General features: G+C 33.9%; 1 protein-coding gene across 1 annotated transcript; it reads right to left on the bottom strand.

Annotated features, from left to right (window-relative positions):
* Positions 1-7752: 7752 nt before the first annotated feature.
* On the bottom strand, positions 7753-13938 carry LOC145589714 (uncharacterized). Its single transcript, XM_081646426.1, has 11 exons — positions 13707-13938; positions 13324-13451; positions 13077-13147; positions 12888-12937; positions 10967-11040; positions 10828-10890; positions 10370-10457; positions 9676-9738; positions 9439-9518; positions 9272-9343; positions 7753-8220 (listed from the first exon to the last, which is right to left on the bottom strand). The coding sequence occupies exons 2-11, from the start codon at positions 13353-13355 to the stop codon at positions 8139-8141; spliced, it is 675 nt and encodes a 224-aa protein (XP_081502552.1). The 5' UTR covers positions 13356-13451; positions 13707-13938; the 3' UTR covers positions 7753-8138.
* Between the last annotated feature and the right edge of the window lie 8689 nt (positions 13939-22627).

Raw genomic sequence — 22627 nt, 5'->3', positions numbered from 1 at the left:
TCTCTCCTCTCATTGTCCCCACCCAAACCCACTATTACTTTTTTCTCACATTGATTACTTTTCAATAAACTATTAACCCCACTATCTTTTTTTTACAATTCTTTAATACTCCAACTACCCCACTTACCCATTATTTTATTTAAGTCAATTAAATCACCTAAAACTATGTGTCGGTCAAACTGTAACACTTAAAAAAACACGGAGGGGGTATGAAGTTTTTTTTTCATTTTTATTTTATTTTTTGTTTAACTTCAAGGTTTTTTTTTCAATTATTAAGGGTCTGTTCCCATTGACTGAACTCAGCTGAACTGAACTGAACTTAGCTAAACTGAACTGAGCTGAACTGAACTGAACTGAACTGAAAATAAACGTATGAGAACAGACCCTAATTTTCATCATTTCAATTGACGATAATTTTATCTATAATCTCTTGTAAAAATTTTATCTGATTTGGTAATGTTACACGACTGATGTATCTGAATTTGCCCATTATTTTTAATTTTATCTTGTAAATAAATCAAATACCCAATTTTGGAACTAAATCCAACCGATTTCGAGACTAGTTCCATGATTAATGGACCTGAATAGAACCGATTCCAAAACCAATTCCAATTTTAAACCTACTTCTAACAAATTTCGATTTTGGTTACATTGTTGTTGACCGAGTACCATACCCAATTCTACTCACCCCTACTAATTACTACCCCAAAACTAATACTTCCTCTGTTTTTCTTTTATTGCATCATAAGGACTTTTACACTATTCACCTAATCTACTTAGACTATCTTTTGCGATTTATCTATTAGGAAGAACATAATCATGTGAGATCTAATTAGATTCGTCTTGAAATCTACTTTTCAAAAGTATAATTAAATATATTAATTGTCAAAATAAGGCATTGGCAAGCGTGAAACCCTTTATGGTGCAATAAAAAAAAGAACGAAGGAAGTATAATTTTTATTATTACTACAATCTTCCTTTTTCCAGTGGTAGAATTTTGCATTCCCCAGTTTACAATATATTAATGTAAATCGGGTAGCTCAGCTCGCACGTGCCAAATTAATTCCCTCTGAATTAATGTACGCTGCCACTCTGCTTGAGGAGAGAGAAAGTGAGACCATGTAGTATAAAAAAAATTGCCATTAAAGAAAAAGAGAAAAACCTAATCTAGAGGCGTGTTCAATTGATGATAGAGGCGTAACTCCATTGATAAATAATCTGGGAACTGAAAATTTTCCATTGAAATCGACCTAAATTTTGCAATTATATTGGATATGAAATAAATTCAATTGATGATGGAAAAAGCATTTCAAACTCTAAATTTAGGGAAAATAAGTTTTAGGAAGTTATCACTGAGAGTATTCAATTTTTTTTTTTAAGATATCTGTTTGTTAAATTTTTGAACAATTTATTTAAAATCATTATGTAGTAATTGAAAATATAGAAATCAAGTTGTTCCTCATATATTAGAAAAAAATAGACCAAACGTCTAAATCAAAATATAACTCATTCTTCTAACTAATTGAATAATGGAACAAATTCATATAAACTCTAGAAAAGTTATCCATTAATCCATAATAGTTACTCTCAAACTCAATTACCCTTTTATCTATAAAAGGTACTCTCAAACTCAATTAAGTTACCCTTAATCTCACAAAATTATCCTTAATCTCGCATAAAGTTACTCTTAATCTCACAAAAAGTTACCCTTAAAAATACAAAAGTTACCTTAAAATATACAAAAGTTACCTTTAAATTAAAAACTAAAACAACACTTTACCAAAACCGTACCACCAAAAACATACAAATTTAAGAAGATAACAATCTCTGGCAACAAATTTCAAGAAAAAACAGGTCAGAAAACATAGTTCTTCGTAGTTTTCAATCTTCGAAATTGCATATTTGCAGTGCTATATTACATGGACTCGGGTATGTGTATCAGACACGAACACGTGGTCGAGTGTGTGATTTGTCAATTTCCAAAATTTTAGGACACGGGGACTCTGTCCTATATTTGGACACAGGTGCAGAGACATGACACTTTCATTTTTTGCAAATATATATATATACACATTACAAAATATTTAAATCTTTCATTAATTTTCTTTATCTAATACCTAGGAAATTAGAATATAATATTATTTTACAATGATTTAAAAGGGAGTAGTAGAAACTGAAAACTAAATATAAGTTTTACAAATAGTTTAAGTGTCAAAAAGAATGACCACAGCTAGGATTAACAAAAAAGAGTCACGCGATTCCATTTATTTGTACAAGTGTCTTGTCAAAGAAAAATATACAGAATGTTGGGGTCAACAATTCAATTTAAAAAAATAATAATTGATGACCAACATTTTATTTATCAAAAATTGCCGGATTGTTGCTTGCTGTCTCACTATTCCCACACATAAGTCTTCACTTACCCCTGCCTTTCACTCGATCGAGCAGGCATCAAGTCGTCAACAATGGAGTTTCAGTCTCTCTCTTAAGTGTCCGAGCGCACACAATCTAATCTGACGCGAATTTCATGTCCGTGTCTTGTCGTGTCAACACGGACACTCCAGGATTTCAGCCGAGTCCGGTGAACATAGTTGCAGTGAACCACCAAAGAAACAAAAGGAAAAAAAAAAAGAAGAGAGTGAAAAAATTGAAGAAGAGAGATAAAGTTTTCAGGAAGAAGAAACAAATGAATGAGGAGAGAGAAAAGTAATGAAATAAATTTGGGTGGCTAAATGTCTTACGTGACACGTATGGTAACCCACTTTCTTTCCTCTTTCTTTTCACTATTCACTAAATTATTGTACACCCGCCTTAATTAAACATTTGTTCTAGTGACTTAAGGCCTTTATGACGTCATATTCTAGTGAAAATCCAATTAAAACCTAACTAATCCTAAATTAAAATAAAAATTAAATAAAAATAAAAATAGAGTCTTACTTTACCGTTTAAGAACTAATTGACTACACAAGGGAAAAAAAAAACACTTTAACTCTCTCTCCTCAATTAATCTTCTATAATACGCCTTTCTTCTTTCATTTAATCTTCGGTATTGTTTGGTTGACTCAAATTTTTGTGGGCATTCAAAATTCCCATGAATTTCATTTTCAATTTCTTGTTTTGTTGACACAAAAAAAGTGAAAACGGGGGCAATGACAATTCATGGGAATTTTGGCTTCCCACAAAGCATGGGAATTTACTTACCTTATTCCCCCTAAATAAGTTAAAATTTCTATGGGAATTTACTTCCTCCATTCTTAAACAAACAAATTTATTGAATTCTCATGATTTTGATGAGGAAATTTAATCCCCACACATTGAAATATCATGGGAGTTTACACTTTCCTAATGAACCAAACAACCCTGCATATCTTCTTTTCCCATTAAATAATCTTCGTATTCACCTCTCATTTGATAATTTTCATCTTCTTGTCTTATTAACACTAAAAAAGCAATCCTTGAATCTTTAACTATTGCATTCGTGCTTAATTAGGGCAAGTTGCATATTATCTTAGACAAAGTGATAACTAAACTTATTGCCTTAGACCAAGAGATAACTAAACTAAATTCGAGCTACTCTGGTCAAATACCCTGATTAGAGAAGCTTCTCTAGCTTTGGGTGACTGCGATAGCTCACGTTCCACAGAAGGTGAAGACCACAACCTTCGAGCAGCCCCAGGGGGGGCATTTTAATAGCGTCAGGGTCATTGTAACTTGTTGCTCTGCTCTTCATAGAAGAAGATAACCCTTCTTTCCTTCTCGATTTCAACCAAGGATTGACGTGCCCATTTTCTAGGAGATTCTCTAAGCATGGGTCGTAGGCCTTGTTTGGCAAGTGGCTGTTGGCTGGTTCACTTGGCTTGTTTGACCAACTGGTATGTTTGGCTGTTTATAATGGCTTTTGAAATTGGCTGTTAAAGTTGGCTGTTTATAAAAGTGTTTGGTAAATTAATTGTTGGTAGTTGGCTGTTTATTATATAATTTGTGGGCTAACAAGCCAAAAGCCAACAAAAAAGCTACTCAAAGCAGCTTTTTCATTTTGGCTTAAAAGCCAGCTTTTTCACTGGCTAAAAAGCCAATTACCAAACACATTTTTTGGCTGTTTGACCTCATAAAAAAACCAAAAAATCCACAAAAAAGCCATTTACCAAACATGGCCATAATTGAAAACAATGTCCTTGCTAGAGTCTTTAGCTTCTTCTTTGAAAGAGCAAATACTCTCTGTATGATCCAATCGTCCATAGAAAAAATAGAAATCTACGAGACGTTCATATTTAATGGTTATCCATTTCGACAAGGTGAGGCCGGTAGCCAAGAATAGACCCCTTCGCAAAAAGTTTCAATATCAACAAGCACCTTGATTCGCATGAATTCTCCCCACCTTAAATGTTATGACTCATCAAACTTGATGAAACCACCCGGATAGTCACCAATCTCCTTCATAACCTTCAAAGAGCGCTTGTTAAAAGGAACATCTAATAATCAAACCCACATTGGGGATTGCTTGAATTCAATTTCTAATGGTTGTTCATCTCCTGTAATTTCCTTCAATACCAGAAGTTTTTCATTAAAGAACCATGGACAACCTTCGATAATTAATCTTTTCTTTATCCGCCACGCGGAAGAACTGGAAAGCAAACAAGTTTGTATCAATCGTTTTAATGGCAATTTTGTCCTGCAGTCTCCAAACATTCGTTAATGTTCTTTTCATCGCCTCTAAATTGAAAGATTTTGAGGCCCATAATTTTCCAATTAACGACAAAGAGATCTTATTGTTGTTTTCGCCGGCATCTTCATCTCCCTCAACATCTCCCCCTGCAACCTTAACCTCATTCTCTGTTAACTAGAAACGTTCAAATTCTGTAAGCAAATCTTCCTCCGTCATTGAGAAACAAAGGTAGAAGATAGCAAGCAACAATTAAGAATTAAAATTGAGGAACTGGAATTAAAAGTGAGATAGAGCGAATGTAACAAGGCCTAATCTAGGGACATACAAACCCTAAGCGAGGGACTCAACTAAACTTAGTTAATTGTTTAATTTATCACTGTTTTTTGTGAAGGTTTTTTTTTTTTTTTTTTTTTTTTTTTTTTTTTTGAGATTGTGAAATTGATATAAGGTACAAAAATTCTTGAAGGGAACTATAGTTATGTTATACTGCGTGAAACCTCGAGTCTCTTCGAAATTTGAACTTCTACTTTAGAAAAGCGTATATATATAACTCAAAGTGATAAGCTCATAGAGATATGTAAAAAGAACATATCTCATGTATGTCTTTCGTGTCCCATTTTATTTCATCACAATTACATGTTCTTTTTATTTCAAGTTACTTTCCTTGTAAATATGTGTTTCAATTATTACAACCTGTTTCATTTGTCAATTTAATTTAATATGAATACAAACAATAAAATAAAGGGTAATGTTGTTTACTTGTTTGTAGCTCTTAGGCTATGAATAAACATTTAATAACTTTTCTTATCTATAATATTATTAAAACCCAAGGGATTAACATATTGACGACATGTGTCATACTTTATCATCATAAAATTTATGACATACCGCCACATAGATGATGACATGACAACTCATTAATATTTGGATTAGATTTGAATCATTACATCCCTTGAAATTCCCAACTTTCATTACCACTATTCCACAATTAACATTCATACATGATTTGTAACTTTTTTTTTTTAGGATTCTAAAAGTTTTAAAGCATTTTATACAATTTCCTACTTAATTGTAAAACCAAAACTACTGCATCTCTCTTTCTATCCCCAACTAACTTTACCATTTTTATTTTATTTTTTAAACTTAAGGTATTGGTTCCAAAATATTATTTATACTCAAGATATTTTTTTCATTTTGTATATAAATATAATTCAGGGCATCTCCCAGGCCCAAAACTAGTTTGGTATTAATTTAAGAGGGCATGACAAAATCAAGCACAAATCAATATTCCCTAGGTTCTTTTTATTAAGGACATGTAAAATCAAAATTAAGGACCTATTGTTAGAATGTTTCCCTTTTTAGTAAGTGGTTTTTTACAATTCTAACCTCATTCTCCTAATTTAATCCCCAAATTGTCCTGTCATTTTTAATTTTTTGTGCCATATATTTTTGGCATTTATTGTGTCAACCGACAAAATTTTCTCTCTCCCGATTCTTCTTCATTATTCTGGATTCTTCATCTTTTTAGGTTCCCTCTACAAATAATCCCCTCTACAAAAGCTTTAGCCTATATCAATTTGGCTTTATTATCGCTCATTTTGTTAAGATTTGAAGTTTACTCCGGGCACTGTTCACATTTTCTCTCTTCAAAAAATCCTAGATTTGGGTTTATGGTTTATTACGGATCTTGAGAAAATTGTTTACCAAAAAAACATTCCTTGGTTATTTTATTTATTTATTTTTTTTTTAAAAAAAAAAAAAAGAAAAAAAAAACTCCTCCCTTACCTAGATTTTCAATCTGAAAATTTTCCCTCATTCCTCATTTTTTCTGAAAGTTTTATCTTGTTCCTCATTTTGAAGATTTTCCCTCATTCCTCATTTTTTTTTGAAAATTTTCATTTGGCAAAGTCTGTGTGATTGTTAAAGAAAGCAAATGATTAGTTCTTTTTTGTCCCATGCATTGAATGTGATCGGTCTTTTTCATTTGTTAAAGATTGCTTACATATGCATCCTATTTATTTTCACTTTTTTCTTTCATTTATCATTTAATGCACTTAGTGTATTTTGGTGCTTCCATATTATATGGTTTAAGGAATATACAAAAACCTTAATTCCGATGAAAAATAAGTAGTTCCTTAATAAAAAGACGAAGGGAGTATAATTAATATTATCATTTCATTTCTTTTTTTTTTTCATTTTCAGCTTTTTATAAACAACCCTTATGGCTATGTATAACATTTTTCTAAAATAAAACGGGATAAAATTCTTTAAATATAACAATTAATTTATCAATAAATCCCAATTGAAGAGCCATAATTAACTTGAAAATTGTACATGTAGAATGGATTGAATTATCTTGAGTGATGCCTTAACCTTGGAAATTGGAATTACCTCAAAAATATCCATTACTAATTTGGTGAGAAATGGAAGAAATTGGATTTGGGTTTGGACAATTAATTAAGATTTCCCATAAACAACTATCATTCATAATCATATCTTCCACCCTAACATAAAAAGTTTGGCCAAACAAATTTTAGATAACTCTTAAATAGATGTATGCACTATGCATAACAAAGTGTCAGAGTGCAATAGTGATGAAATCCACTTTTTTTTTTTCCACATAAACCTAAGTTTAATACTACATAATTCTCTTCATTCTCTTTTTTGGAACAATTTACTGATTTACGGTGTGTTTGGATTGAAAGAAATGGAGGAAAAGAAAGGGAAAGGAAATGAAGAGATGAAATATCTTTTGGATAACAAATGAGGAAGGAAGGGAATGGGAGGGGAGAGAAATGGAGGAATTAAATTACAAGAAATTTATCCCTCCAACAGGGAGCGATTTAGAAGGAAAACTCACCTTCTTTTCCTTCCCCTTCATTTATCCAAACACAGTGTTAAACTTAAATAGAAGCCAGCTAAGGCTTACTCACAAAATGAACGTGTTCACTTATCATTACAACAAGAAATTGCAAAACAAGGGTTAGCTCAGGTTTCCAGTTAAAAACAACACTGCTGAAGATAAACAAAATTATACTGCTCTAATATTTCCAGTCTCTTTGTCAGTATTCTGATGTCCACTTGAATTTTGAGTGTTAACACAGCTGATCAAATTCAGCACATGATAAAATAACAAAGGCACTCACAATCTTTACAGAATAACAAATGAAGGCATACGATTCAGTTATTCACAACTGATAGTGCGACGAAACTAAATGGTGTCTTAGTCTATGATTCAGCAATTCAAATCCAAAGCCCTAAGGCCTGGATGAAACCTGATGCATATTTACATCACAGCATCCCGAGTTGGGAAGCAATTCTAACCTCTAAAAACTTCACATTACCTTAATTACAGGGTCTGACAACAGTGTCTGAGATCAGATACAAAAGGTAAAGGCTACTATAAGCATTCAGACCTGAGATCACATAATTTCAACAAGCATACAGAGGTGGTACGAACATGATTCCGCACTCAAATATCCATGTTGTCGAAAATTTCCCCATCTTCCTCAAAATCCAACTCATCAGTCAGATATTCATCAGCCACCAAGTTGCTGCAAGAAAAACCACTTGCACAATCAGAATCAACATAAAAGGGAACTTCTAAATTCAAAATAATCATCACCTTTCAATCATATTTTCACTTAAGTTTACACTGTCCTTATTTCAACACTTTTGAGAAAAGGCATTATGTGATTCAACATAACGTAAATAATTAGGTACTTTATAGATGTGAAATACTTCTAGTTTGAGCAACACCTGATGTTTAAAGACTTCCTAAGTACTAATCTGAGGAAATAAAGTTACTATACGATTACCATTCCCATCAAATGGAACAAAGCACATAACCAGACTAAACAGAAGAATACTCCTATACAATTCTCACTTAGAAGGCATTTGGTATATTATAAACGGATATGGATAGAAGAAAATGGAAAATGGAAAATGCTTAGGCTGTTTGGTATATTATAAACGGATGGGGATAATAAGGGGGATGGCCGGAAGATGTCATGGGGATAATCAGGAAGACAAGGATAGGAAAAAGTCCCTCTTATCCTGCCAAGATAATACTACGTAGTTCGTAAATGGGAAGAGGGGCAAGGATAATGAAGAAAATACAAATTTAACCTTATACTCCCTCCGTTTTCGAATATTTGCTCCACTTTCTATTTCTGGCCATTTTAAAATACTTCCATTTCCTTATTTGGAAAACTTTAACAATATTTAATTCATTTATCTCAACTAGTTACCCAACATAAATCATATTTAATTAATTTCATATTCTCTCTCTTCTAATACTCTAACCTACTTTTGCTTTTTACAATTTTTTTATTTTTCCACCAACCCCACTACCTCCATATTTTATTACTTTCTCCAATTTCTCCTAAAACTCCGCACATGGAAAAATGAAGCACAGAGGGAGTAAGTAAGAGAGAGAGATTTACTAGGGTATTCATGTTACTTAGTTCTAAACCCAATATTGATCTCAATCCATACCAATAAAAAATAAAAAGGAAATTACATCCTTTAATTTTTATCCCATCATCCTATTCCTATTCCCATGCCTAACATGCCGCTAAGGATATAAAATACTGTAAAATCTACCTCAGGCAGCAGAACCGTAAGCTCACAACACACTTCAGCTTTCTGTTGTAGAAGAAGTAATTGAACGACCATCTGCAAAGGAGAAAATACAAACACAACATTGTCATAATGATCACCCATAGTCAAGCAGATAAATTAGTAATAAACATACAGTGATGGAATCTTACATGGCTCCTCTTTGTAAAAAAGGGTCTGCATCACAGTCAGGATTATAACTGTAAATTTCACATTCAGAGAGTTTCACCACCTGCAATACATATAACAAATATTTTAGTCAAACAAATCAACCTGAGTCAACGACTTCCACTAAGAATTAAAAGGTTATGACAGATTATATTAGCAATATAAATTCTCATGAAATAAAAGGCCACCATTGACATTATTGATAACTGCTGAAAACTTACTTCATCTAAGGCCTTGTACAAATCTTCGAGGAGTGAACTACCACCATTAGCTTCAATCCATTCCTATACGCAGCAAAGGTAACAAGCACCATAAAAAAAGGTCAACAACTACGACAATAACCATGAAGGCAAAAGCTCACCTAAAAATCTAATATCATTAACTCTTTAGACCAATACATTCACCATAAAAGCAATATTATACAAATAAATTTAAGTAACAAGCTAAACTAAGTGAGTCAAAGATAAGAAACATAGGTAAAGACCTCTGCAATTTTGTCCCTAACTCCCTACAAAACTTTTCCTAGACTCCCCAATAACAATGAGATTTCCATTATAAAATGATTGAATCCTCAATCTTATACTTATCAAAATAAATGAATTAATTTTAAAAAAGAATATAAACATAAATAATATATATTTACAAAAATAACTTAAAGTTACGGATAGTTATTTCATCAACCCATCTAGTACACCAGCATTTAGAATTAGCTTCTTAATACCTACACTAAAGCAGCAACAATAGTACAACACCCCCAACCACAAAACAAAACAAAACAAAAAAAAAAAAAAAACAAAAAAAGAAAAGAAAAGAGAAGTAAAAAAACTTGAAGTTCTTTATCCCTAATGTCTATTTTACCAGGTTCTAGGGTAGCAGACTAGCAGATTATCATAAAAACAAGAAAAAGATAGATACCTTTGATGCTTCTCTCATGTAAGAATCAAATAATTGCGCAAAACTGTCCCAGGTTTCATCTATGAAGAACTGGTGAGCCTTCACTGCACTGCGAGGCAGCAAACAAAGTGGGGTAATATCACAACATACAAAACCACATAGCTATAACGAATTGCAATTGAATGCACCCCCTCCCCCAGAAGGCTCCAAACCCAAAAATATTGAAAAAAAAAAAATTACTTATTTGTCAAAACTTGCTACGAAAACTTTACTGTGGGAAATGGAGAGACTTGAACTCTCAGCTCCTACAGGAGCGACAGTTTTCAGAACCGTCTGTCAAACCTCTTGACAACACTCCCAATACCAATTACGAGAGGATTATATGTGGGTTGCCATGTCGCCCATAAAGCTGACAATGACATTACCCATAATCCTCTTTTTAAAGAAATTCAAAATTAAACATCAGCAAACCCAGTTACCTGAAGTCATAATCTGGGTACATGTGGTACAGAGTAAGGACCAAGTAAATCAGTGTCTTCCGGCTGAAGGAACAGTAGTTTGGTTAGTTTGACTACAAAAGGCATATCATGCCAAACTCATCTAAAAATAAGTAGAAACCTGGATCTGCTAATCAAATTTTCTGCAGGTGACGGAGAATCAGTGTCAGATGATCTTCCAAGTTGATCAAGGATCTGCAAAAAACAAATTGGCAGCTATGAAGAAAGATCCACAGGTAAAATTAATGCAACTACAGTTGCAGAATACAATCATAGTAATTGTTATCCTTAGATAAGTAACATCAATATATTTCAACATTCAAAAAGGTCAATTAATATCCACAGGTAAAATTAAAATTTTGGCAGCTATGAAGAAAGATCCACATGTAAAATTAATGCAACTACAGTTGCAGAATACAATCATAGTAATTGTTATCCTTAGATAAGTAACATCAATATATTTCAACATTCAAAAAGGTCAATTAATAAGGAGACGAGCAAAACATAACACCACAACTCTTCTTATGTGTAAATGTAAACAACTAGTTAAGTTTTTTTATTAAAATATAAAAGCAAAGAAAGCAGAATGCATTTCCAGGAAGCAAGAGAGAAGCATGGCCTCAGTGAACATGAATACATGATGTATGTAGATGTGGACTAGAAAAGTCAGAAGTAACCTTATAATAGAGTTAATATAATTCTGTCAAAGAAATCAGAGACTGCATTAGCACCTAAGTTACTTTGCCTCTTTCATTATCACAGACACCAATATTGAACACTTGACCCTCCGGCAAGGATATGGATTATGGAATATTTACCAAACATTTCAATCACCTCAGCGCACCTCATTTACATTGGAGACATTGATTAAGGTTAAATCTTAAAAGAAAGGAATAAGAAAGCAAACTTGTTTAATATATGCTCACAAATGAGCTTAATATATGAATTTAAAAGGGAGTGGAACAAAATAAGCAGGAACATCATAATAGAAGTCACTAAGCCGCCCTCTGTCCTAATAGTTCTTCCCTGTCCTCTCCACCAGAACCACAACACAAAACATTCACACCTATATAAAAAGTGATGAGTACCAATGAAGCATCCTAATCCCATTCATCTAATGAGTCATCCTTATCCCATTCATTTATAATGTCAAATACTTAAACTATGATGCAACAGAAATAAAGTTTATTGATTATCAATCCATGCTCATATAAAAGCTGAAAAGAAAGGGTCTAAAATGTTACCACTAGACTAGTAAGAGTACAACATAATGAACATATTATTGAACTTCCGAAAAAGAGCTTGGGATCTATGAACGAAAGAATACAATGGATATGATAACATGAAGGAAGATAAATTGTGTAAACACTTATAAGGAGATTGTAAGTGATAAAAGAGCACACAAGTTCATATGGCCAAGGTTAAGTCAAATCCTGTGGGCCAATCAAAAGAGTTACACTCTTTGTGTGGTCTCAACATCCACAAGCATCAAATAGAGTAACTATCTCTGTCGTTAAACATACCTTGGTAACCAAAGTACTCCATCAAATACTCTGAGGCTAAATTAAAGACTGCTCATAGCATTCACACTCAATCAACCATAATATCTCATTGATACTGGTACGTCTCAGATTTCTTCATGCGTATGAAGGAAATGACTAGTTTAATAACAACTACGGTTCTTCCCATATAAAAGTTGCAAAAACCCTAGCATAACCCATGCTAAAGAAATATTATGTCCAATAGAAGTTGAATGGAATTGGAAATATCACTTCTAAAAACAAGAGCAACTAATGCAACCATTTAAAAATTTCCTTGTGAACCTTTTAAGTCCTACTTCCTGATCCAAACCTTTATTTGTTCGTTTATTCACTTGTACATTTTTTTCATTTGTTTTATATAATAATAAATATCAGCATAGATTAAGATCACTATAGGTCTGCAGTCATATGTCGCAACTTTCTAAAGACATTGGAATACTGAAAATTGGCAAACAACAGCACAAAGAAAATCCAAAAGACAAAAGCAAATGATTAATTTACCTCATGTTCTAAACTCAACGAAAGTCTTTTGTCTAAACCTGTGTGCTTACCTGTTAACCAATAAAAACACATACTAAGATCGACGAAAACCGCACCCTAACGACATCCATTCAACCTAACAATAATTATAAAAGTGCTTCATGTAGGCAATAATAATCAAACATATATTCATGATGAGTTTCTGCTTACATGAATATGCCTCCAAACATCCCTTAATAGTACGCTCGCCGAGATTTACATGACTCAAGAAATCGTTTATACTGGAAATAAAAACCGAAACTGTTACTAAATCAATTCAATCAATCAAAACCTAAAATAAGAATCAAAATTATAAAAAATAAACCAATCATACAGACAATCTCCAGGTCTCAGCTGCATAAAACTACTACAAATGCTCAATAAAACACTCTATAAACTAGAAATTACGAATAGATACCGATTTAACTGAGTGTATTCGAGAAACTTCATGATTTAATTGAGAGTCGATTCTACAGACGGGACTTCGAGGCGGTAGCGGAGGCGGCGGAGGTCTACTTGTTCTATAGAAATCCTTAAGAACTATACCTACAAAAATCAATGAAAATGAATATATTATGATTACATTGCAAAACTAAAAAAGTCAATTCAACAACAATTTGAAAACTGAGATTCATTTCCGAAAACCCTAGCTATAAACACATCAATAAGAGATAGAGCATTGAATTCTCACCAAATTACACTACATAATACTCGAATTAACAAATAAACTAGAAATTTTCAACAAAAGAAACCCTAAATTGAAAAGCAACAACATTGAATTATTCCCCCAAATCAACATACCTGCTTCTAATAACATACGATTAGATGCGGAGGAACTGAGTTGCCGAATTCGCGAAATTTCTCTCTCTTTCTGTTTCTCTTTCACTTTCTCTCTCCTCTGATTTGGTGGAATTTTTGCTGTAAGAAGAAGGTTGAAATTTTGAAAATATAAAAAGGGTTGGAGAAATGGAGCCCTAATTCGAATATTCGGATTTTGGAAGGTCGTTGTTCAAACGATTTGGGGATATTTGTAGTGTAAGAGATTTAAGTGCATGTTCCGGTGTGTTCCCATGTGGACTTGATTACAATTTTTTTTTTTTTTTTTTGAATAATTGATGATCAACGCGTTGAACGATTTTTCTTAATATTGTTAAAATAGAAATTAATTCACATTATGCTTCGTTTTAAAAACAAATTCCCAAAGTAGTGTCCACGTAGGATTGGTTTTCGGTTCAACTTAAAACCGCTAACGGTATTAGCGGTTTTGCAATTTTTGTAAAATAAAGTCAAAGAGACCTGTTTTTTATTGAAAGGCGGTCTCTTTGAAGTTATAAGTGTAATTGCCAAAGAATTAACAAGGACACAAAGAGACCTGTCGTATTGAAAGGCGGTCTCTTTGAAATAATTTTCCTGTAGACTATGCCTTGTGAATTAACCAATGACGCAAAGAGGCCTGTTATTGTTAGAGGCGGTCTCTTTTTTAAAACCGCTATTACCATTAGCGGTTTTAAGTTGAACCAAAAGCAAAAAAAACGATCCTACGTGGACACTATGTAGGGAATTTATTTTTAAATCAATGTATTATGGGAATTGATTTTAATTTCAACAATATTATGAGAAATCGTTCGATCAACGTTTTCAATTTTTTATTTATGATGATTTGAGATGTCAAAATCTAATTCGACCATTCTGAGTTGAAATCGACATGAAAAAAGAAATTAAATTAAATTTTGACTTTAGCCCTATTCACTTCACCTTAAAAAAAATAATATTAAATAAAAATAATTTCACTTCAGTAAAATTGATTTCAGTTCACTAAAAATAAGTTCATTTCAATAAAATTCAGTTATCTTATAGAAAAATTATCTATTCAAAAAAAATTATAATAGAAAATCAGTAAAAATAATTTTAGTTTGTAAAATTAATTTAAGTGGAGTAAAAATAATTTAAGTTCAGCAAACATAATTTTGTTTCAGTATAAATAATTTCATTTTAGTAAAAATAAGGTAAAGTGAACAGAGCCTTATACAAGCACGATCACACGATAATTTAGCATGGTTCAAGTTTGAAATTAGATATGATCCGGACACTCGAATTGACTACTCTATTTATAATGATTATCGAGGGAAGTCACTTGAAATATCAAAAATTAAAATTTTACAATAGTTTTTTTTTTTTTTAAGGCAAGCAAAGCATAGATTAATTAATAGATAAAGCATCCGAGGTTACATGAGGGGCAACAATATCGGGACAATGATTTTCCCATATTTGTTTCACCATAAGGGATAAGCTTTCCTAGAGCATGGACAACACAATTGCCATCTCTTCTCACATGGGACCAAACTACAAAATTAAATGGACACACAAAGCTAAAATATTCTCTAAAACCGTATCAACATGACCTTCCTCTGTTAAGAAGGCATATGCAACTTAATCATGTGTGCAGGAGGAGCAACCCGGGAGTTGGGACTGCGAGCTGTACTATTGATCACAGAATTATAATACGAACAAAGTATTTCCCAAATTCATCAACATACCTAAACACCCGATCAATAATTACATGGATGGGGGTTAAGTTATTCTGAAAAACTTTGACATTTCTTTATGACTAAATACTCAGGAACATCCCACGTTGCACCATCTTCTTCTCAAGCTTTCCCTTGGCAATCATATCACAAACAGAGTTATGGTCATGTCAGGTCAAGTGTGGTGTATAGTTCTTTGACTCGAATGCAGCCAGCAACCTCTGAAGAACACCACAAGCAGCTAGCCACCTTAATCATGTGGTGGTGTTTCAACAAGGCTCTTACAGCAGGGTACTCGTACATAGCCTCCAAAAGAAGTGGCGCACTTTAGGTGAGACTTCCGCTTTCCAGATTTAGACCCAAGCTTTGTGAAAATTATCCAATTCTCAACCTTTCCCAAGCATGTAGGCAGATTTCACAGTATAATCTCTTATTTTTAAGAAAGCCCATGTCAGCTCGTCTTGTTGACCACTTTCACTCAAGGGAATTGCTTGAATGCAGCGACAATCTCTTTCTTTGAAAAGCTCCTCGATGACATTGAACCTCCCGCACCCATTTGCCTCGTCTATCAGATCATCAACTAAGTTGATATTTGGGATCTTCTCTGATGTGATAAAAATCCCCCTATTATTAGCAACCCATGGGTCTTGCCATATGTCAATCTTTGAACCATTCTCAACTCTCCAAATTACCCCCTCCGAGACAAGGGCCTTTGGAGACCAGATGTTGCGCCAAGAATAGCTACCCGCTAATCCCAAACGAGCACTAAGAACTGTACTAGAATAGTACTTTGCTTTAAAAACCCGGCTCGGCAGTGAATGAGGATGACTAACAAGCCTCCAAGCTTGTCTCCCTAAGAGGGTATCATTAAATACCAATAAATCCCGAAACCCCAAACCTCTTAAGAACTTCGGAGCGCAAAGATAGTCCCAATTTTTCTAATGGGTTTTCTTTTTTGTGCCATCCAAACTGTAATACCTCATATTTTTAAAGCCTATTTAATTAATTTTAATCATATTTATTAGATTTAATATGTTTTAATTTGTATTTAATTAATTTCCCTTATAGAAAAGTTATTTTCTTAAAAGATTTTACCTTTATTTATTCAATTATATTATACATTTTATTTTAAGGTGTGTTCCCTAAGATATTTTGAGTTATTATTTATAAATATTTTCTAAACTCTTGTGATTTCAAAGTGATTTATTAAGCAAATTATATTTTTGCTAAACTTTATTAATAAAGTTATTATTTTAAGACTTTAAAATGATAAAAATTCCTATGAGTCCAAACTATTTTCTAACTCATGACCATAGTTATTGGGCCATTGACTTACTATCATTTTCCTCTAGCCCATAAGAATGTTTTGAAGTCCATTTTTCACTTACAAAGTATGACCCAAATCAGATTTGTGTACCCACAAAATAAAAGGAAAAAGAAAATAGAAACCCACCCCATCTTCCCCAATCAATAACATCAACGTATGATACACCATAACCATGGAAGCTTCTTCCAATTTTACTCCCCACATGTTACCTCCCCTATATTATAAATCTAATGGTAAAAATATTTTCTTACACTTGGAGTTCATCCACTCCATCACCATTATCAAGTTCTTCTCTACCATTGGATGCACCACCCAAATCAACTAATCACCATTAAAGCTTAATCTGATTTCTTCACCCTTTTCACCTATAAATAGAGCAAGAAACCAAGCTAATTTCATTTCAATTTCAAGTATACCCACAAAATTTCAGCAATTAAACCCAATTAAGAAACCCCAAAATTTTCCCCTTTCTCTCTCCTCCCTACCACCGTCAGACCGCGCACCGCCGCCGCCGCCACCCTCTGCCGACGCCGGCTGCCCAGCCGCAGCCAAACCACCCCCTTGCACCCACCTCTTTCCTCCTTTGTTCTTTCATCCCCTTCCAAACCAAGACCAATGTTGGGTCTTTGGTGTTTTGTAAAAACTAAAACTAAAATCCTTAAAATCTGATATATCCAATTTATATAGTGTTTTACCCCCGTACCACGGTCATAATTAGTAGTGTTTTTGGCTCTTTAGGGCCACTTTTATTACTAATTTGAGTTTTCTAGTGTTTTCATATTTTTAGTTGAGTTTTACAGGAAATTGCACTTTTGGAGCATTTTACTGGGTTTTCATGGATCGACTACGGAAGCTAGAAGGACACGACCATTCTTGAAGCCCAGGATCGGTGAGAGCCGGTGATTAAGGGCCTGGTATGTGATACCGGGGCCATTGGATCAATTAATCAAGATCCGATGAGGAAATCCGGATTGGGCTGAGGAATCGAGCCCAATCAAAAATCCAAGCCTCGAAGAAGAATCCGGGCCCGATCGGGCAAGCATACGCCCGATCAGGCGGATGCGCACAACAACAGCCTCAAGGAAGAAGTGCGCCCGATCGGGCGCAGCGTGCCAAGCAAAGGCAGGGCAAAAAGGTGGGCCCGATCGGGCGCGTGTTTTTCTTAGAGCTGATTTGTTTTGTTTTAATTTTTGTTTTGAGGAATGTTTAAGTACGAATTATGTACGTAAATTCTAATTACCTTTTCTCTTAGACACTCTCTCTACTTAGTTTGGAGATTAATACTCTCTCTTATACTTTTACTCTCAACCTTATTCTTAATTCCAGATATATTTTGGTAACGATTTCTCTTCTCTTAATCTTAGTTGCTTAATTTATTCCTTCGATCATGTCTTGTTTATTTGCTTTGATTAGTTTAGTTTTTATTATGTGTGAGTAGTTTTATTTCTAGGGTTTATGGGGATCCATAAATAATATGAAGGGGTAATTTATTGTTGTTGATTGTCAATGCTAGATTAATTTCCTATTGATTGATTTAATGCTCTGTGACTAGATTAGGCCTGATCTTTTATGCATGAGTTTGACAATATTGATTCGAGATTCGACAGATGAGAATTGATGTTTAGGTCTAGTTTCAATAGGCAGGTTAATTTATAAATGGTTAGGTCGAGATTCGAAAGATGAGATTTAATACCGGTAAATTAATTGTGTGATTATAATACGTAGCGAAAGCCCTTTATAATCTGATTGATGTATGCATTGATGAATGATTATTATATTCTACTCTGGAATATTATTTATTGGTGAACCTATGCCCTAGATCCTTTTATTCATTGTTTTCTCCCTATTCTTAACCTTCGTAGTTTAGTTTCATATTCGAACTTATATATCGGTTACCTAATAATCTAGATTATATTAGTTAATTAGGAATAGAAAGACTCGTTTCTCTGTGGATTCGACCCTACTTCCCTATCTGCATTAGTTAGAGGATTTAGTAATTACTTTTGATTTGGAGATACGACTTTACCCTGTCAAAATTTGGCGCCGTTGCCGGGGAGACGGTTTTATTTTTATTTCTGATTATTTTTGTAGTCTAGGTTTTTTTTTTTTTTTTTTTTTTTTTTTTTTTTTTTTGTCTTAGAGAACGCTAGTTCTCTGAGGCAAATCTCATATTTGCTTTTAGTTTTTTTTGTTTATGCCCAGGTGTTCCAAATCAAGGTACATCCCATTCGATCCTGAGATCGAACGATCCTTTCATAGACAGAAGAATTTCTACAAGCAAATTCTGGCGGACTCTGGTGATAATAATAATCACCGCGATCCTCCAACTGGTTCTAGCGATTCAGAGGTATCATCAGATATAGAATCAGAGATGACGGCTCCAAAGAAGCTTAGTGATTACTCACAACCAAAGCTTACAGATTTTCCACATCTCACCCCTACTCCGGCTCTTGATGGGGTACAATTTGAAATTAAACCTCAATTTATAACGATGATAGAGAGGAAGCAATTCAGTAGAGCTAAGGGTGAAGACCCAAATCTTCACATTGCCGACTATTGTCAATATTGCAATAACATCAGGCAAGCCGGGGTCACTCAAGACCAAATCAGGGAGATTCTTTTTCCCTTCTCTTTAGCTGGAAAAGCTAAATTGTGGTTTAATGGCTTAAATAGAACTGCACTTGGAATAACTGACTGGGAAACTCTTGTTTTGAATTTTTATAACAAGTATTATCCTGCAGAGAGAACAGCCGTACTACGGAGTGCAATTCAGAACTTTGCCCAAGAAGCCGATGAATCTTTATATGAGGTTTGGGAGAGGTTCAAGGACCTACAGAGAGAGTTCCCCCACCATAATTTAGCACAGTGGCAGTTAATCCAAGCCTTTTACAATGGCATTGGAAATTCTTCTAGAATAATTTTAGATTCTGCAGCTAGTGGGAGATTTATGAATCTCAATGTTGATGATGCTGGTCAGGTTATTGAAGATATGTCGATACATAATTCCCAATATGGGAATCCTAGGGGCTTTGCTAACAAGGGGAAGCATAGTGTTGACTTTGTATCCTTTTTGTAAGCTCAATTGACCTGTATCTGCCAAAAATTAAATAATCTTAGCACTGCTAATGTAGCTAATGTTTCTGCAATTAACAATAATTCTAATGAGGCTTTCTGTGAAAATTGTGGAATTTTAGGTCATTGGGAACAAGATTGCAGGAGTTCCGTGGAGCAAGTTAATGCCTTTCAAGCTTATAGGCAGAATAACCCATACTCTAACACCTACAATATTGGGTATCGGAATCATCCGTACCTTTCCTACCGGAGTACCAATGTTCAAAATCCACCGCCACAAGAACCACAGGCGCCACAGCAACAACAGCAGAAATATTATCATCCCAATGCTGGCCAGAAAAACCAACACAACAATCCTCCTCATCTTCCGACCCTTCTTTGGTGGAAATTAGAGCGATGTTGGTTAATATGCAGAAGCATATGGAGAGTAGAGATGCGCAAATTGATTCAATCCTAGCGCACAATAAAATTGTAGATAATCAGATTGCGCAACTTTCCGCCACTCTACAAGCCCGCCAACAGGGAGCTCTGCCGGCACAGCCGACCAGGCCTACGAATCAAGCCTACGCAATTACTCTAAGGAGTGGTTCAAACTATGAAGGGCCCTCTATGCCCAGAGTTGATGAACCTGTTTTATTAAATAATGCTAATCTTGATTCCGTTAAACATGACAATGTAGCTACTAGCCCTGCAAGTGTAGGGAATAATTTCAAGCCTTAATCCCACTAGCTTGAACCCCACTGTGATCATACACTAAAGTACGGTGGCGTCCAAAAGGGAAGAAGATAGAGCAAAAGAGTCGCCAACAAGTTTTTTAGGAACTAGTAAACCGTTCATAGGATGAAGGTTACACCCCTTAACGATCCAAGAGATCGTCAACTCCATAAGGTCTTGAACCAAATAAGGGTTCGGGGATGATGGTACAAATCCAACCTAAAAGAGATTGAACCTGCCCTAATAATAGGCCTCTACTTTATTCTGCTCGTATTCATGTGCGCTTTCTGATTAACATGCAATCAATAGGTTAACCCTAAACCTGTTTATCTATGTTGGTTGAATATTAATGCACAAATAAACTATTATTGGCGATCACTTGAATTATAATCACAATTAACCCTAACAAGATTATTAATTATCTTATTAAGGGTGATTACAAGTACCAATTCCCTTTAAACATGCATAAAAGGCATGATCAAGCAATAAATAACGCATCAAGCAACATAATAAATAATCGTCATTAAAATAATAATAATAATAATAATAATAATAATAATAATAATAATAATAATAATAATAATAATAATAATAATAATAATAATAATAATAATAATAATCAACAATTATAACAATTATAATAATTATAATAATCATAATAATATTCATGTTAAAGCATAATAAAAATAGCAAGATCCTAGGCATGATACTAACAAGATTAATAACAAACCCTAGCATGTCACTAAGCAATAAAAATCAAATCTTTAACCCTAACATGATACTAACATGAATAAATATTAGGAAGAACATAGGAAGCATCATAACAATCATATTTAATATTAAAAATAACCTAGACATGATACTAGGAATATAATAATAACAATATAAACATGATTTCTACATCATAATATCAATTAATCAATAAAACACTTACTTTGATGCCTCGTACCTCTTTCTAATAACAAAATACACACGTTAGTAACTTCAAGGAAAATAATAATCAAACAATTAAATTAAATAATTGGAAGAGAGATTTGGGACCAAACCCTCAGAAATTAAACCTTTCACGTCTAGGGCGAAGGCAACTTCGAATATGGCTAGGTGTTTCTAGATCTTGCGAATGCGGAATTTTGTATGAGAAAACAAAGTTTAGGAAAAAGATGAATGAGAGAGATGAATGATTAAAAGAATGCTAAAGAATTAATGACTGTTGATGATAACTTGCGAATGAGGAGAATATGTGAATGAATGGTGAGAATTGGTGAATCTTGATGAATGAAAACGGAGTTTTTAATACGATATTTATAGAGAAAATCAACCAAAAAAGATAAATTAAAAAAACAGAGTCTGACACTCAGAAAACAAAGCTGGCGCCAACCCTGGCTAGCTGGCGCCAGGCACCAACACTAGCGCCAGGCGGCAATGGCTAGCGCTAGGCGCTAGGCCTGGTTCCAGGCGCCAAGGCCTGGGGTTAGGCGCCAAGCTTATTTCCAACGCGTTTTTGAAAATCAGATAAGTTTACCGTACTGGAGGATAAAATCATGTAATTTCCTGGAAAATGCTATTTGATTGTAATTAAAACTCTGAAAAGTCAAAAGTCAATTTATCAATGATAATTGAATTAGGAATGAAAAGAACCTTCTAGAAGATTCTAGAAGACTAAAACCATTCCTAATTGCATTAGGAATGATAAATCATATTAGGCCCTCCCCTAGATCATTGGGCCGCATATAAAGCTCAAACCGGGCCCAGTTTAGTAAATTGGCCATAACTTCCTCAATATTCATCGGAATTGGGCTTATAATATATCGTTGGAAAGGTCTTTGCAAGCCCCATCCAACTACACTACTATTGGACCCATATCATGGACCAACCAAACTGGATTGGCTGTTTTCTTAAAATAAGTTTTCAAAAACAGAGAGAAGAGAAAAGAAAATAAAACTTTCCGCAACACTAGACTTTCCACACTTTCGCTTCATTCGATTATGATTCGACGCGAAAGGTACTCATCTCTGGGTTTGGTTTTGGGGAGACATAAATGGGTGTCTACAGAAGCCCCCACTTTGACTGAGTTTGGAGAAACG

The sequence above is a fragment of the Chenopodium album genome, chromosome 1 (genome assembly GCF_948465745.1).
Source record: "Chenopodium album chromosome 1, dcCheAlbu1.1, whole genome shotgun sequence".
NCBI lineage: Eukaryota > Viridiplantae > Streptophyta > Magnoliopsida > Caryophyllales > Amaranthaceae > Chenopodium > Chenopodium album.
This window is presented reverse-complemented; position numbering and strand designations above follow the sequence as displayed.